Source organism: Onychomys torridus, chromosome 8 (assembly GCF_903995425.1).
Source record: "Onychomys torridus chromosome 8, mOncTor1.1, whole genome shotgun sequence".
Classification (NCBI taxonomy): domain Eukaryota; kingdom Metazoa; phylum Chordata; class Mammalia; order Rodentia; family Cricetidae; genus Onychomys; species Onychomys torridus.
The window spans coordinates 10,692,745-10,710,404 of NC_050450.1; the positions used below are offsets into that span (position 1 = coordinate 10,692,745).

At 44.1% G+C, this 17,660-nt stretch overlaps 1 protein-coding gene across 1 annotated transcript in view; it reads left to right on the forward strand.

Moving 5' to 3' along the window:
• Grin2a (glutamate ionotropic receptor NMDA type subunit 2A) overlaps nt 1-17,660 on the forward strand; it is a 410,670-nt gene that overhangs the window by 222,854 nt on the left and 170,156 nt on the right. Inside the window, exon 4 of the mRNA XM_036198178.1 lies at nt 10,438-11,030. Within this exon, the coding sequence (XP_036054071.1) occupies nt 10,438-11,030 (593 nt within the window). The remainder of the gene's footprint in view (nt 1-10,437; nt 11,031-17,660) is intronic.

Sequence of the window (17,660 nt, forward strand, 5' to 3'; positions counted from 1 at the left end):
TTGATCAATTCCTCATGTTGTGGTGATTGCTGCCCATAAAATTATTTCATTGCTAATTCATAACTGTAATTTTTCCATCGTGTTATGAGTCATAATGCAAATAAATATTTGATATGTATGGTATCTGATATGTGACCCCCAAAGGGGTCAAGACCCACAGGTTGAGAACCACTGTGCACTCCTTGGTTTCCTCAAGGGGTTGCTTCTAGAACCCTCATCCAGACATCAAAATGCACAGAAGCTTTGATCCCTTACAGAAAGTGGGTGTATATTTGCATGCAATTTGAATAGACACTCCCTACAACTTATAATACCCAATACATGAAAATCCTATGCAAATAGTTGCTATCTTGCACTGCTGAGAGAGTAATGGCCAGACAAGGCCCGTTTGCCCTATGAGGATGTAACTCTAAAATATTTTCAGCCCATGCTTTGTTGAATCTGTGCATCTGTACAGAGGGTTGGTTGCATATGTATAGGTGTATATGCGTGTGTGTACATGTGTGTGTGTGTGTGTGTGTGTGTGTGTGTGTGTGTGTGTGTTTATAATGGTCTACTAAAAGAGGAAATCCTGCTATTTGTGACAACATAGATTAATCTGGAAGACATAATAAGCCTGAGACAGAAAGATGAATACTTCATGATCTCACTTACATGTGGGGTATAAAAAAAGCTGATCTCAGAGAAAGAGAATAGAATGATGGTTGCCAGGGCCTGGAGGACAGGGGGAGTTTGGCGATGTCAGTCACAGGGCATGCATTTGTATTTGTAAAATTAGGATGTGCTGGTAGACCTAATGTGAGTGTAGGTACTAATACTGTACTGTGTACTTGAAGTTTGCTGAGAGCAGATCTCAAATATCCTCATCTCTCACACAGAGGTAACTGTGAGGAGATGGATGTGCTAATTAGCTTGATTATGGTAATCATTTCACAGTGTATACACATATCAAAACATTATTTTGTGCACCTTGGATATATACAACTTCTATTTGTTAATTATTCCTCAATAAAGCAGAAAAATAAAGGAAACAAATGAAACTCTGATTTGAAGAGGAAGGAACTCTGATTTGAAGATGAAGATGGTGCTAGGTTATTTAACAGGAAGGCTGGTCTGGTGGGAGGAGGGTTTGGTTGTCAGAGGGGCTGCTATGCAACCATGAGGGCCTGTGTTCTAGCTCCAGAACCCATGGAAGACAGGCAGGCATGGTGCTGTGTGATTGTTATCCCAAAGTTCCCACGTTTCTTGTGTTCATTACCAACGTGTCAGACACCTTACCTAATTTTACACAAGCCCCCCAGACACTGCAAGTAGATGCCGAGTCCCAGACAGCTTGCAATGGGGCTGCTGGGAGGTGCAGTCCTGTTCTGAAAGTCGTGGGAACTGGTCAACCATTTAAAGAGGAGTGAGAGGGGAGCCTTGCTCCAATGTGAACTTTAGAACGGCAGATCCAGTAGCAGCAGGTGGGGAACGGTGAGCCGAGAAAGCCTCGGTAGCGTTCCAGACAGAAGTCAGGACTCTGTTTGACTGTACCACCCAGCACCTGAACACAGGCAGGTACAGCCAGAAGCTGGATACCTTATTTGTTTTGTTCTTTGAGAATTTCATGCTTGTATACAATAAAATATCATACATGCTTCTTCTTTCCCCTCCAATCCCCTCTATGTCCCCTAACACATTCCCTCTTTCAACTTCATGCCTCATTTTCCTCCCCTTCTTCCCCTTCATCATCGTCTTCCTCCTGCCTCTCCTCCCCACCTCTTTCTCCTTCTCTCTCTCCTTCCCCTCCTCCTCCCTTCTTCTCCTTTTAATATCTTACTAAGTCAAATCAGTGCTGTCCATATGTGCATAGGAGTGAGGCCATCCACTGGAGCATGGGAAACCTACCAGTGGCCAACACCCTAGGAGAATGCCCCACACCCAGTAGTTGTTATCTGCCAATAGCTCTTCAGCAAGGGGGTGGGCCTGAAGGCCACAGCCACCTGTGCTGGAGTTTGGCTGGCTTGATCTAATAGAGGAAACCACAGCTGCTCTGAATTCTGAATGTAATGGCCGTGGGTCTTCCAGAAGACATGGTCTCACAGCACCCCTCCCCATCTTCCTGCTCTTACATTATTTTAGCCCCTCTGCAATGTTCCCTGAGCCTTGGCGGTGATTATTCTCAGCACTTGGACCAGTTGTGAGTCTTTGATCAACCACTACCCACCGCAGATAATACTCTTCTGGCCCAAGTTGAGTGGTATCTTGATTTTTTTCCCTTCCACTCATAGGGATGGAGATAAAATCTGTTGAAAACCTCCATTGGTCCATTAGGAGAATAGTGTAGAATATGTCAGAGCTCACTGGGACAGTCCCCTTGTAGAACAAAACAACTTCCCAAGTTCTTTTTCTGCATCTTTGCTGCCAGGGCTGAGCTATTTTCTTAAGCAGCCATGCCCCACCCTGCTAACCAGCAGAAGGGAAGCCTTAGAAAGGTCTGTAGAGTTGACAATAGTGACTAGTCAACCATGCTTCCTGGGGACAGGCTTCTGGCTCACCCATTTCCTCACCAAATATTTATGTGGGTCTTTCTGTGTGTCAGGCATAGTTCTAGTCTCTGAAAAGATGCTAGTTGAGTGAAATTCATCCTGCTATTGAGATAAGACAGGGGATATCAAAAGGATTGGCTTTGTGATTCAGATAATCTGGTCAAAGAAACTGTGTCTCCATTAGACTGACACAGGACCAGGAGCATGGATTTTTTTAAAGGTATTTATAAACATGATGATGATATGCAGCTAGAGATGAGAGCCACTGGTGTGTATACGGGGAACATTGGGTGAATCTTGCAACAACCACCATGCTATTGTCATTCTGGAACTGTGAGGATCCTAGGAGAGTCACGTGGCCACTGTGTCTTCATGAGAAGGACCATTTGTAGATATTGTACTGTCGCCTCATCTCCTGAGTAGTTAAGATCAAAGTAAACATATATATATATATAAACCATATATATATAAACATATATATATAAAACCTTGGTAAGTAGGTGAGTGAAATGAAAGTTGATATTTGAATTTACTAGTTATCATCCCTGGACCTGATATTGTCAGGTATTTCCATGGGCATTCAGTGATCCCTGGAATGTTCCAAAATAGGACTAATGCTTTAGATCTGATGGAATGAGATCTCACACATCACAGGATGGAAACAGTCTAGAACAGACAGACAGCATCCTGAATGTCCCTGCCTCCCTTGCTATGTTTGAAACAGTTTATTCTGCAGTTCGTGAGCTTGGGGAAAGAGCTGTTCTTGCCACAGCACCACAGTGGGCGTGTGAGATCTGTTTCCCTCCCCTGACTGCACAGGCAAGGGAAGCCCAGTGCCAGAGGTGATCAAAGACAGCTCTCCTGAGCCCATAGAGGACAGGCGGGGGTAGGGTGAGTGCAGGAGAGACCGCCTCTACCATCAAGGCAGGAAGTGGGAACATGGAAGACTGGGCCATTTGGCATATCTGCTGTCTCCTGGGCAGGTGGCCAAACTCCCCATCACCTTCTGCCAGTCCATAAAATCACCATAGACACACACACACAAAAATCAAGGCTAAAAGGAGGCTCATTCTGCAATTGTTTTGAAAATGTCTCCTCATTTCTGTCTCTCAAGCGGATATGCAATGTCTTTGCTCTACAATGGTGTGTGTGTGTGTGTGTGTGTGTGTGTGTGTGTGTGTGTGTGTGTATGTGTGTGTGGGGTACTGAAGATTAAAGTCATGGCCTCATGCATGTTAGGCCAAGTCTACTACAGGGCTGCAAGCCTAACCCTCAGTGGTTTTGAAGGTGGAGCTTAATGTACCAAACAAAAATGAAATGTGGTACAGATTTTTGGGAATACACCCACGGTCTCCAGGTCAGCACAGGACAGAGACATCTGCTCATCCATGCATGTCTGTTGCATGAATCCCAACAGCCACACTATAGAGTCAGTCTGGGTGTCAATCAGCAGAGTTACAGATAAGTGAGGCTGTGAAGGGCGTTGGTGTTGGTTTCTCACTATAGAATGGTCTGACCATCCCTGTTCTACTCTTCATGAAGGCTCCTAATTCAGAGAGCATGGGCTGGTTTGCAATATATAGATGGGTCTGGATACTCCAGTTTATGAGCTAGGGTAGAGATCCCCAGGTTTCTGGCAGTTCTCATGTATTCCACAGGATAGACAGTGAAGAGGAAGTTCCAGGCTGTTGGAGGCAAGGAGAGACAAACCTCAAACTCTTCTCAGTTCATCTCTTTCTTCACCTATGGAATTGTGTTAATTATACTCAGTTAATGTACAAAGAAACTCAAACCCAGGATGATTAAGTGCTTGCCTAGAGTGACATGGCCACTTATCACAGGGTCAGGATTTGAACTTGGGTCTGAAGTGTCCCAGAACCCACAGTATACCAACTTGGAAACTGACTGGTACACATAAAGAGGCATGCTGGAGTTTGTACCTAAGGAGATATAGGGATCATTGTTGACTTCCCTGCACTGGAACTGTGAACAGTTTGAGCTGATGAGGTGCTCCAAGGCCAGAGCACTTTGGGATAACACAATCTCTTGCTGAGAGATAACAATAGATCCTGACCCCTGGGTAAACCTCATTTGCTGAATACTTGGTATCTGGCCAACATGGCATGGGGTGAGGGTGGGGTCATTTAATTGTTATATTCCAATGGCAAAGCACAGGAGTGGATCACTTGACATCCTGGAAGAATCTCTGCCCCTCTGGGCTTAGCCCTGGATCACTATTGATCACCCTAGGGCCAGGCTGATCATGGGGGTGTAGGGGTCAGCGTTCTGTAGAATATTTAGATTGACATTAGCTGACAGTCATTAGAATGTAATGAGCAATACAACTCCCCATTAAGCACTTTTGTATGTTAACTATGATTCCCACCTCTCTATGTATAGATAATCTGCATACATATGTGTCTTTGTTTATGTGTCAAATATGTGACATATTTGTATGTGTGGGTGGCACACACATGCCCCAGTGGGTATGGACTCAGAGAACAACCTCTGGTGTTAATCTTTGCCTTCCACCATTCTAGACAGAGGACAACAGGTAGTTCTCCAATGCACAAACCAGGCTAGCTAGCCCTCAAATTCCAGGGATCCTCCTGTCTCCTCCATCTCACACCTCACTGGAGAACCACTGAGATTACAGTGTGTGCTACTGTGCTTGGCTTGGTGTGGGCTCTAGGAATTTGAAATCATGTCCTTATACTTGCATGGCAAGTGACTCCACAATCATCTCTCCAGCCCTTTTAGTTATCTTTATACCCACACCTATTATACTGATGAGGAAGTTTCCCCAAGGGCATACAATTAAGTCTGTAATTGAGCAGTCTGACCCCAGATGTGCACTGTACTTCATCCATTGGAGTAGGGTGTGAATGGGATTGTGGAGGTCAGCTTCCTGCTGCCGTGATCAAATACATGAGAGGAAGCAGTGCAAAGAGGGAAGGTTTATTTGGATTCATGGTTTGTAGTTTTTAACCCCTAGTCACTTGCCTCCAGTGTTTCTGGTCCTGAGTTGAGGCAGAAAGAATATTATAACAGGGAGCCTTGCTGGAACAAAGCAGCTCACCTCTTGGAAGAGAGAGAGCAGAGAGTGTCGCATGGACCAGAGGCAAAATATACCCTTGAAGGTGTATTCCCAGTGACTTTCATCCTACAGTTAGTTCCCCTCCTACGGTTTCAAGCACCTTCCAACAGCCCTCATGGATAAATTACCCATGATGTCAGAGCTATGCGAGCTGAGTTGTCTTCTGAAGGTCCTGACTCTGAGCACTACTGTGTTTGGCAATAAGCCTTCAACACACAAACTCTGGAGCACTTTAAGGTCCTAACAAAAATGGAGGATCAGCAGAAGCTTATGCTGCAGTGTCTAAGATAGAGAGGAAGGATGGCCAGGCCAATGTGGTCTGTGCTGCACTGGCTCTGGGCTGGTGAACTGCTGCTTTCTCCCTGAAGGTCACGAGGCACACCTTCTTCCATCTAGAGAATATGAGGCAAGACTGTATCCATCTACAGCTCTCTTCTGTACATAGAGCATCTCATAGGAAGCCTGCACATGGAGCAAGGGACCTTGGTGATCCCCAACTCCAGCCACATCTAGCATGTTGGTCCCTATGTCTCAATCCATGTTAGTTGTTCAAAAATGTGTGCATATGTGGGTTGTCTCAAAGACTTACTTATTTAACAATATCACACATGTATGCCACACAGGCTAACCATTCTCACCCCACCTCCCTACCATCCTGTCCATCTTCCCCCGCTTCCCACAAACCTCTCTAATATTCATGACTATTCATTTTATTTTGTGGCCCACTGAGATTAACTAGGGTCATCTTTGTGATCATGAGTTTTGACTCTGGTTGCCTCAATATTGAGTACACAACTAAAGACAGTGGTTTTTCCTCTCCCAGAATCCATCAATAGCCAATAGTTCAGAGTGAAGGATAGGTCCCCATGAACCCTCCCCCTTTCCTTTACTGATTGTTGATAGGTTCAGTCTTGTATGGGTGCAGTGCAGGTAACTCTAGCTGTTGTGTCTGCAATCAGGAATTAATGATTTCAAGGGCTGAGTGTTGAGAATGGCATTTGCGGCCCTTCACCCTGTCTCCTGGCTCTTGTGTTCTTCCCCTCCCTGTCCCTTCTTTGGCAGTGTGTAAGTGATTGTTTACAGCTGTGCACAAGCATCAAGGACTTTAGTGCATTCCCTCTTGGGCCCTCTTTGCATCATGTTGAGCACTTCCTCCACTCCTCATGGATGCAGTGCAGGAAGATACCAAGTTGTCCTCTGCAGTCACAGTGTGGCTCTGGTGGCAGCATCCTTGGATGTTTCAGTGTCCACTGGAAATTAAAGCATATTTTTGGTAATTCAGTTTGCAACACCTTGGTCCCATCTTCGGAGGTACCCAATGGTGTGGGGGGCTGACTACTATAGTTGCTTTTAGACTTCTGTGTCATCTGCTAGATTCTATATGTTCTTGGTTTTTTTTTATTAGTCAATGAAGTTCTGAGACAGCTTATGAAGCATATAAGTTTTCTATGTTCCTCCTATCCATAAAGTGCATGCTAAATTTTTGTGTGTATGGGCTGGAGTGATATCTCAGTTATTAAAGATCTTTCCTTGCAAGCATAAAGAACTAAGTTCAGTCTTCCAGAACCTAAAAGAGGACAAGTTGGATATGATAGTACACACTGGTAACCACATTGATGGGGAAGCAGACACAGGTGGATACCTGGGGCTCATTGGCTAGCATGATTTCCCTCATTGGCAGTTCTCAAGTCAGTGAGAGACCTTGTCCAAAAAAGTCAAACAAGGGACTGGCAAATGGTTCAGGAGTAGAGAGGTGTTTGCTCTCAAGCCTCATGACTTGTGTTCTATCCCTGGGACTCACATGGTAGGAGAGAGGTGGATACTACAAGTTGTTCCTGAACTCTACACATGCACTATGGCTTCTATGCACCCACCCAACAACCCATTACAAATAAATATTGGAAAAAAAATAAGATAGATAGTACCTGAGGATTGACATCCAGGTTTGTACTCTGGCCTTCACACATGTGCACACACAAAGGCATGCATATATACAAATGTGTACATGTTCACAAACATGTAGGTATTTGGGGCTTTGGTCAGAGGAGTGATTTCTTGAAGTATGTAGGAGTGAGTGGCAATGTTAAAGATCTTGTTTTTGGATGTGACACTCAAGCACACAATCTCAGACATTGAATCACTCCTTTGAGCATTCCATGTAACCCAAGGACATTCTTCTGGGACTTCAGTTCCCCACTCATGCATGTCCTTGTTCTCCACTCACTGATGTGTCATGGGTCAAGCCGACTGCCAACTGTGGGGACAGAGTGATGAGTACAACTGCTTCTCTGCCCTTGAAGAGCTCACAGTATTGTTGAGATGTGATTGAAAAAAAAATCCATCAACTCAAGAATATTGGATTCCTCCAAATGCTACAATAGGGAAAAAGATGATTTCCCCAAGTTTTTAAATCTGTTACCCATTTTAATTGATTTAATTAGGTAAAATTCATAGAACTGTAATGCTGGAAGGAGCCCAGAAACCATTTCTTTATTCCCATTTCTCCTCTCTGTCTTCAGACTGTGCTGCACTGAAGTAACCCACCAAACCTGTGCCTTCCAGAAAGAGCAGTGTTTCTAAGAACTGTAGCTTGTTGGCCACTGAGACCAAGAAAATAGGATGGAAAAAGTTGACATTCATAGTTACAAAGTATTTCTCTGAAAGACAACTGGAATCATGGAACCACCCAGCACACACACACACACACACACACACACACACACACACACACACACACACAGAGTGTACATACAATGGAGTCCCCATAAGTAATACTGCTGATTTGAGGTGGCATTAAACAGAAAATAAAAAATTTTAAATGAAAATGTGGTTGTTATAGGGTAAGACCACCTTGGCAATTCTTTTAGTTCCCGAAGAAATATATACCTTAGCCTTGGTCAGATCCTGTCTTGTGATGTCACAGAGGCATATTTTTTTTTTGTTGAGCTGCCTGTTTGTTTTGTGTTCATGTGGGTGGGCATATGTATGTGCAGGTGTGCATATGTACACATGCACATAGCAGTCAGAGGGAAACCTTAGCATTGTTTCCCAGGAGTCATTTTACTTGGGATTTTGAGAGACCAAGTAGGTTGAGTTGGCTGACCAATGAGCCCTGTCTCCTTCTCCCCAGCACTGGGATTACAGGTGCATGCACATGCTCAGCTTTAAAACAAAAACAAACAAACAAACAAAAACCAAGCAAAAACGGTGTGTTCTGGTCCTTGCGCTTGCAAGGCAAACATTTCACCAGCTGAGCTGTGAGCTCCACCCCCTGAGTTGTCATTTCTGTAACACATTAACTAGAGCGATGTGGCTTATGCATTCACCATGTACTTGTTTTAAATGATCCCAAGAGGGCTGTGGCTGCAGATGGGAGGGGAGACTGGTATGTGGCATTCTTGGACCTACGTGGGCTTGGATGCTTGGTTGCTGTTTGACACTTTAATCATAGGTATCCCTGCCAATAGCAGCAATGTCATAAGATCACTGTGGGAACTAATGAGTTGAGGAGTGTGGGGGATTATACATTTGACAACCCTATAATCACCTGCTTGGCCAATTGAAGCTTTGTTCTCTTAATCATGTATTTACTTGTGAAGCTGTTGGGATCATAGTGGCCCCTTAGCCCAATACAAGTTACCAGGGCTTTATCAGAATAGTGCCTAAGCCTTGGGATAATGGTCTCACAAACTTTTCAACAGAATTTCATCCTTTTTACTTCATATAACAGAGTGCCTTTATCCATTATACTAAAAAATATACCCCACGACATGCTTACCTGTTTCCCCTCTCCCTTGCCTAATTCTTCTACAGTTCCACAGATCTCTCTCAGTCTTCAGTTCACAGTAGCTGCTCTTTCCCAAGTTCACCTTACATCTGTGACAGCAGAGATCCAGATGTGACTGTCCTGCTAGTGATGATTTCCCAAAGTCTAAAGCATATAGCAAAATGTTCTGCAAATGTTGGCTGATCAAGTGGGTAGATGGTCACATGGATTATCATGAGCATCTTAAGTTGAAGCTACAGAAGTCCTACCGCACGAGCTCATGTGACAGGGGAACTGAGTGGCTCATTTAGTTGGTTCTCTGGGGGAACCGGCTTCAGGCACGTCAGAGTCCAGGAGCTCCAGCTGTGCTCTAGTGTACCTTTCTGTACTTCCTGATGCTCTTTTGTGTTTCTGGACTTCATTTTCATGACATGACCCTGAGGACTAGACCAAATTGTATTATTGGACAGAAATGGGTGAGGAAAGGGCATCTAGACAGAAATTAGAGTGGACAATGATGAACGAAATAGTAAATATGCTTCCTTGTACTAGCCATGGGCTTCTGAGCATGAATTCTTTCAAATCTGCATTTTCTGTGCATGTTCCAGAGTCCAGCACAGATCAGCAGTGCTTATTTTTATTATTTGTGTATGTATGCATGTGTGTGATCATGTGTTCATATGTGTGCCAATGTGTGTATGCATGTGGAAACTAAAGGATAGCCTTAGGTATTGTTCCTCAGGAGCTGTCTACTTTGTTTTTAAACAGTCTTTTACTGGCTTATAACTTTCCATATCAGCTTGGCTCCATGGATCCACCTGTCTCTCTTTTTTAATGTGGTTTCTGGGGATCAAACACAGGTGTTTGTGTTTACATGACAAGCTTTTATGAACTGAGTGATGCCCCAAGTTCTTCAGAAGTGTTTGGAATGAGTTAGTGTTTTTCTCTGGTTTCTAGAAAGGGCATCTCTAAGTCTACAGAGACAGCTCACACTGCACAGCCTCTGGCCTCACCCTTTGCTTTTCTGTCTTCTTGTCTGTTGGCAGGATCCAACGTCCACATTCTTCCAGTTTGGAGCGTCTATCCAGCAGCAAGCCACAGTGATGCTGAAGATCATGCAGGACTATGACTGGCATGTCTTCTCCCTGGTGACCACCATCTTCCCTGGCTACAGGGACTTCATCAGCTTCATCAAGACAACAGTGGACAACAGCTTTGTGGGCTGGGATATGCAGAACGTGATCACACTGGACACTTCCTTTGAGGATGCCAAGACACAGGTCCAGCTGAAGAAGATCCATTCTTCTGTCATCTTACTCTACTGTTCCAAAGATGAGGCTGTCCTCATCCTGAGTGAGGCTCGCTCACTCGGCCTCACTGGGTATGACTTCTTCTGGATTGTCCCCAGTTTGGTTTCTGGGAACACAGAGCTCATCCCCAAAGAGTTCCCATCAGGACTCATTTCAGTCTCCTATGATGACTGGGACTACAGCCTGGAGGCGAGAGTGAGGGATGGTCTTGGGATCCTAACCACTGCCGCATCTTCCATGTTGGAGAAATTCTCCTACATCCCTGAGGCCAAAACCAGCTGCTATGGGCAGGCAGAGAAGCCAGAGACCCCTCATCACACTCTGCACCAGTAAGAAAGGGCTCTTTTGTTGTCTCCCAAAGATGGATCAGAATTTTGTTGCTTATAAATGTTTGGGTTCATAGTCATTGATGAAAGTATAGACTTGACATGCAAAATGTATGTTCTTACTTGGAGGAAGTTTGTTTTGATTGTATGCTCATTTGTATTTTCCTTTCTGCCCATCACACTTTAAAATAATAAGTAACATAATGCTATTTTTTGAAGCAGAATTTCATTATATAGCCATGGCTACTTTGGGACTTGCTGTGTAGCCTAGGCTGGCCTCCATCTCACAACTCTTCTGTAAACTCCAGAGTGTTGGGTTTACAAGTAATGCTGTAATACCTGGCTAATAATAATATATTTTAGTGGCTTTCTGAAACTTGCTTTTATTTTCTTTACTCAAAACATACCTTGGAAACATCCACTTGAGAATTCCCTTCTGTCTCTTTCTCTTTCTCTTCCTCCCTTTCTCACACCAATCTTCCTATCTATCCTATCTGTCTGTCTATCTATCTGTCTGTCTGTCTATCTATCTACCTTTCTATCTATCTATCTATCTATCTATCTATCTACCTTTCTATCTTCCTTCCTTCCTTCCTTCCTTCCTTCCTTCCTTTCTTTCTATCTATCTACCTACCTTTCTTTTTTTCTATCTATCTATCTATCATCTATCTATCTATCATCTATCTATCTATCTATCCTTTCTATCTTCCTTCCTTCCTTCCTTCCTTCCTTCCTTCCTTTCTTTCTTTCTTTCTATCTATCTACCTACCTTTCTACCTACCTTTCTTTTTTCTTTCTATCTATCTATCTATCTATCTATCTATCTATCTATCTATCTGTCAGGTAAATTCTTTATAATATGCATGCCACATTCTTCCATATTCATACACCGTGATTTATTTATTCACTCTTTACATTCATGAGAATTCAGGTTTTTTCCCAGATGTTTTTTCCCATTAGAAGTTCTGCTATCTCTTTTTGCCTGTGTGCAACTGAATGTCTAGAATTGGTTCTAAGAAGTAGGACTTGGGGATTAACGTGGGCATCTTTAAGTATCCATTGTCAAACTACTCTACAAAACAACGGCACCAATTTATATTCACATGAGAGTTTGTGGAATCATATGTTATCTCACATCCTCAGCAGCTTGGCCTGATTTGGGAAAATTGTCCACACTGATGCTCCTGGTCTCCGGCTGAGTCTGAATTTCTTTTCTTCTTATATGGCAAGCATCTTCGTAGGTCATTGGAGATCTTGGCAGTCATCACTCTTAATGCTACATTCCATTTTGCCATATGCCAGTAGCATAATTTATTTAATTGACCCATCATGGTGGGCATTTAAGTGCAGTTTTATGTTTCTGGGAAGTGTCATTATTCTTTGTGGCCCATCATCATGGCTCAGCTGCTAAGATTTAGAATTATTATTCAGACACCCTTTCTGCATGCTTTTGCCTGATGTTTGGTGATGTAATCCATGTTTCATTCCTCACATAATGAGCAGTGTGGTGCTGTGATTAAGGGCTAGGCTGGGAAGTGATGCTGTTCATGTTCAAATTCTGTCTCCTGTTGGGTGGCAGTAGTGCATGCCTTTAATCCCACCCAGCACTTGGAAGGCAGAGCCAGGCAGATCTCTGTGAGTTGGAGGCCAGCCTGGTCTACAGAGCAAGACCTAGGACAGGCACCAAAACTACATGCAGAAACCCTGTCTCAAAAAACCAAAAAACACCAACCAACCAACCAACCAACCAACCAAACAAACAAACAAAAACATAAAAGGAAAGAAAGAAAGAAAGAAAGAAAGAAAGAAAGAAAGAAAGAAAGAAAGAAAGAAAGAAAGTCCTGTCCCTTTCACATTCTACAGCACATAGGCAATCACTTTACCTTCTTGGTCTCAAGTGCTTATCATAAAGAGGTAATAATGGCCCCTGCTTTCTATGTTGGTCGTTTTCAAATGTTAGCATGTTTGAGACATCTGGAAGGGCTTGGTAAGGTTCTGGGTCTGCACTCTGAATTTTTATTGTATTAGTAGGTCTGGAGTGAGCTCATAGAATTAATATTCTAACAAGTTCCTAGATGGTGCTCATATTGCTGCTGTGGGGGCCATTCTTTGAGAATCAAGGTTCTGAGGAGTTGTCATGAGTATGAAAGAGGAGATGTGATATGTGAGAAGTGATGCTTCTTATGTGCTGACACCTGCTGACCATTCAATAAGAATCAGAGTTATCAATAAGTGTGGCCCCATCCAAGATTGTAGTCAGCAGGCCATGTTGGCTGCCTGCAGAGTACTGCCATTCTAAAACATCTCTGGAAGACTGTGAGTTTGAATCTGCTACCTTCCAGAGTTTACCTCTGAAACACGACCAGAGGTGTGTGTGTGTGTGTGTGTGTGTGTGTGTGTGTGTCGGTATGCACATGCCATGCCTGAGTTTGGGGAGTCAGAACACAAGGTCAGCTGTCAGTCATCACCTCCCACCTTGTTAGAGACAGTATCTCATTATTTTCCCACTGTGGTGCCAGGCTAGATGGCCTAAAAGCTTTTGTGCACAGTCCTGGCTCCATCCTCCATTTTTCTGTCAGTGGGATGAGAGATCCTCACATTGTGTCCTTTTATGTGTGTTCTGGGAAATCGAACGTAAGTGCTCAAAATTGTGAGACAAGTACTTTAACCTACTGAGCCATCTTCTGGCCCAGGATGTACTTCTTCATGACTAACATATACCTGAGAAAAATGGATCATTGAATTACAAAACCAAGCTCCTTTGACAATGCCCCCCCCCACCTATTTCTAGATCGCCTCATTTAGCATCCTCAATAATCATTCGTATATCAAGAAAGAACTCGGATAACTCAATGTGGACATGGGAGTTTCTTAGGAAGTCAGGCTTGCTGCCAGCCTAAGACAAGGGCTGGGCTAATGAATTCACATTCACTTTAATAAGATGTGCCCTGCAGCTGGCAGACTAGAAATCTATTATTTTGTGGGAAACATAACTCAATTGTAAGGCAATTGAAATGTAATATATATAGGAAAAGGAATTTGAGCAGGATAATTGCCAAGACATTCAGATTCCTTTTCAGGGATCACCCTGGATTCCATTCTTTAAGGAGAGAAAACAACAAACCCCAACCTATGAAGTGTGGCTGTGCTGGCTCCTGTAGATGTGTCCGCCTTGTCAGTGCCATCTCCACCCCAGAGAAGAAACACACCAAGTCCAGTAGTGTGGTGCCCACTGCTCCTGGAGTGAAATGGCTTGCTATCCACATGCGGGTGGTGGTGCTGACTGTGAGGTTGGGTAGTGGCTCACAGTGGCTCCATCCATCTCTTCACCACACTCCTCTTCCCTTCAGTGCTCCTCACAGGCAGCCCAGCAAGGAAAGAGTGGAGCCCTGCTGGGTTGCCCTTGTCTGGGAGTTGGAGACACCCCAAAGAAAGTAACTGAGAAGAACTGAGGGTCCTGCATCCTTCTTCTGGCTCTCAGCTGTCATTCCTCACACCTAGAAAATCCTGTGAGGGCTCCTGGAATACACAGTGAAGTTAAGAAGTGACTTCTGTCCCCAAAGACCGTGCAGTCTGTTGAAAAGAGGAGAAATTTGTCCCCAAGAATTCACTTTTTTCATATATTTATTTATTCTCTGTCTCTGTCTCTGTCTCTTTCTCTGTGTGTACCATTGTATGCATGTGCAAGTCAGAAGACAGCTTTCCGGAAGTTGGCTCTCTCCTTCCTTTACACGGGTCCCAGGGATTGAACTGAGGCCTTCAGGCTTGGCAGCAAGACCCTTTCCCTGCTGCGCCATCATGCTGGCTCAAGAATTCTTTTTTTTTTTAATACTGAAAAGGACAGTGAGTGGTAGAGAATATGATAATGTACTCAGCTAATACTCGACAAGGAATGAGATGGTATGTCACGTGCGTTTGAATGCGTTTAAAGCCAACAGCACATTTGTGGCGGTGTTGAAGTCCTGCTGGTTCCCTCTTCAACCCTGCGAAGAGAGAGAGTCCCTACAGTGAATCCAGTATGGATGCAATCTGTGAGTGTGCTCGTGTACTTTCACTAAGGATACCTGTGCAACACATGCCCAATCCACAGTTCTTTTCAATGCATCCTAGACACATTGAATGCATTCTAATCTGCTTGTTTTTAACCTTATATTTTCAAGATCACTGTGAAGATAATGTCATTCCAGTGCATTCATCTCAGCTGCTGTTTCTGTGTTCTACCACACCCATGCTTCACTGTTTATCTAACGATGCCTGGGTGATGGGCATTTAGGTTGCTGATAAGGACAGGCTCTGGGCATCTGAAGGCAGTGAGCAGATAAGGCTGAACTGGGCACATGTGCTTGCTCAGTGGGACTGGATACTCTTGAGTTAGAGGTTTCTTGCTTTCGTTTTTATTATTATTATTATTTTCAAATTTTCAGTTGGATAAAGCTTTAATTTGCAAAGCATCTTGAGAGCAGATAGCTCTCGTTACTTCTACTGTGTAGAAGGGAAGATGGAGACAGTTTCAGCTGACTCCATACCTGCTTCTCAGGGTGGTTCATTAAGAGCAGCTTTGGCCAACTGAGATCTCTTTGGGGCTATCCGGGTGTTTGACTCTATGGCTCCCAATTTCATTGATTATAATCTTAGAGTTCCTGAAGTTTGGGTACTGGAGTGATGTACTGTCACCCACAGTGTGCAAGGGGCAGCTTGCAGGACATAGAATGTTTCTGATCTTACCATAGACTCGTCTCTGCCTCAGGCTTTCAAATGGTGGGGTATAGAGAAGGGGAAATGTCTTCATCTTTTAATATTCCTGGTTTTATAGAAGATACTTTGAAAAGAGCAGTCAGCATTTTCCAAAGTTCAAAAATAGCTCAGCCACGTTATGCAACCTCTTCCTTGCTGCTGCAAAGTTATTAAACATCTGCTCCTTCACCAAGCACAGAGCACAGCACACATAACTCCCAGAATGTGAGGGCAAACCATGACCTGTTTCCTGGTGTGGATCCCAGGCTGTTCATCCCAGTTCTGTGCCAAGGCTCTGTCCCATTCAGGAGCAGCCAGGGAGGCAGCACAGTTAGGGTGTGTTCCCTGGAGTCTGGGCTGCTGTGGCTTGAGCCCCTGATGTGTGTATCTCCAGACTGAAGGCTCTGGGAGGGCCTCTCAACTCTTCCACATCTACTTACTCTCTTGGAAGTCCTACGGAGATGAGGAAGGTATGTGACTGTTTGGCCAGTGCCTGCCACATGGACAAACAGATTATAAATGGATGCTGTTATAAGTTGAGCAGTCCTAGTATGAAAATACAAAATCTTAAATGCTCCAAAATCCAAAACTTTAAGTGCATATATGATGCCACAATTGGAAAATTCCATACTGAATCTCTTGGGGGTCACTAAAAGGATACAGTTGTTTTCAGGTCTTGTGTTTAAGGATCGTAAATGGGGCTTGGGCTAGAGCTTAGGTGGTAGAGTGTGTTTAGCATGTAGGAGAGCCTAGGTTTCAATTTCCAGTGAAGCATAAACTGTGGTTGGTGGTAGTGAACACCTCTAATTGCAGCACTTGAGAGGGAGAGGCAAGGGAATCAGAAGTTCAAGGTTATCTTTGGCTACATAGTGAGTTTGAGGCCAGCCTGGGTCTCCCTGGGGAAGGAAGGAAAGAAGGAAGGAAGGAAGGAAGGAAGGAAGGAAGGAAGGAAGGAAGGAAGGAAGGAAGGAAGGAAAAGAAGAAAAGAAAAAGAAAAAAGAGAAAAGGAAGAATGTCTCCAGGGTTTAGAACTTGAGTCCCATGCCTGAGACACTGCATTATGTCTACACAAATGTCCCCACATCTGAAGAACTCTGAAAGCTGCAATCCTTCCAGCCCTGAGCATTTCTGAGATCCTCAGCCTGGACTGATGACACACAAAGGGATAAAACTATGCACAGGGCAGAAGAATCTGCTTACCACAGCCCACAAAACCGGTGTTCACGCTACACAAAGCAGTGTGAGCCTTTGGCATGCTAGCGCCAGTTCTCTGTTGGGGGAGAGACCTGCCGCCCGGCACACGACTGTGGGGCCAGGGAGGACTGATTTTACCTTTGGTCTTCTGTAAGGTGCTCAAAGTGGAACAAGGCAGAGTCCAGCTGGCTAGAGCAGAGGTGCAGGGGTGGGGGTGGGGCGCTCCTGGAGTGAGCACAGCTCTTCAAGGAGATAGCAGGGTCCAATGACAAAGTGTTCTGTGATCGGTTTCTAGGCTTCTTTTTCATAGTTTTTAGTTTGTTCTATTGATTACTAAAGTTCCTCCCCTAACCCCCGTACTGTCTCTCAGTCCACAAGTATGGGCCCAGGTGAACTTCCTATCACACCTGGACTGTGGTTTTATGGGCTGGAAAGGGTTACATCTGCTGTGAGCGTTCATGTGTGTACCATGCATGGGTGTGTGTATGTGGCCATGCTTACACGTTGGGAGGGGACACCTTTTGGACTCAGGGAAACAGAAGATGAGTGTTCTTCAGACCAAATCTTGTCATAGATTTACTTCGGGAGAAGCGTCTGGTGGGGAGAGGAACTTGTGGTTGTGTTAGCTGTGTAGTAGGCTTGACTTTGAACTTATAAATCTACCAATGTAATTTACCAACCACTTTGAACACTGGCTTTTCTCCT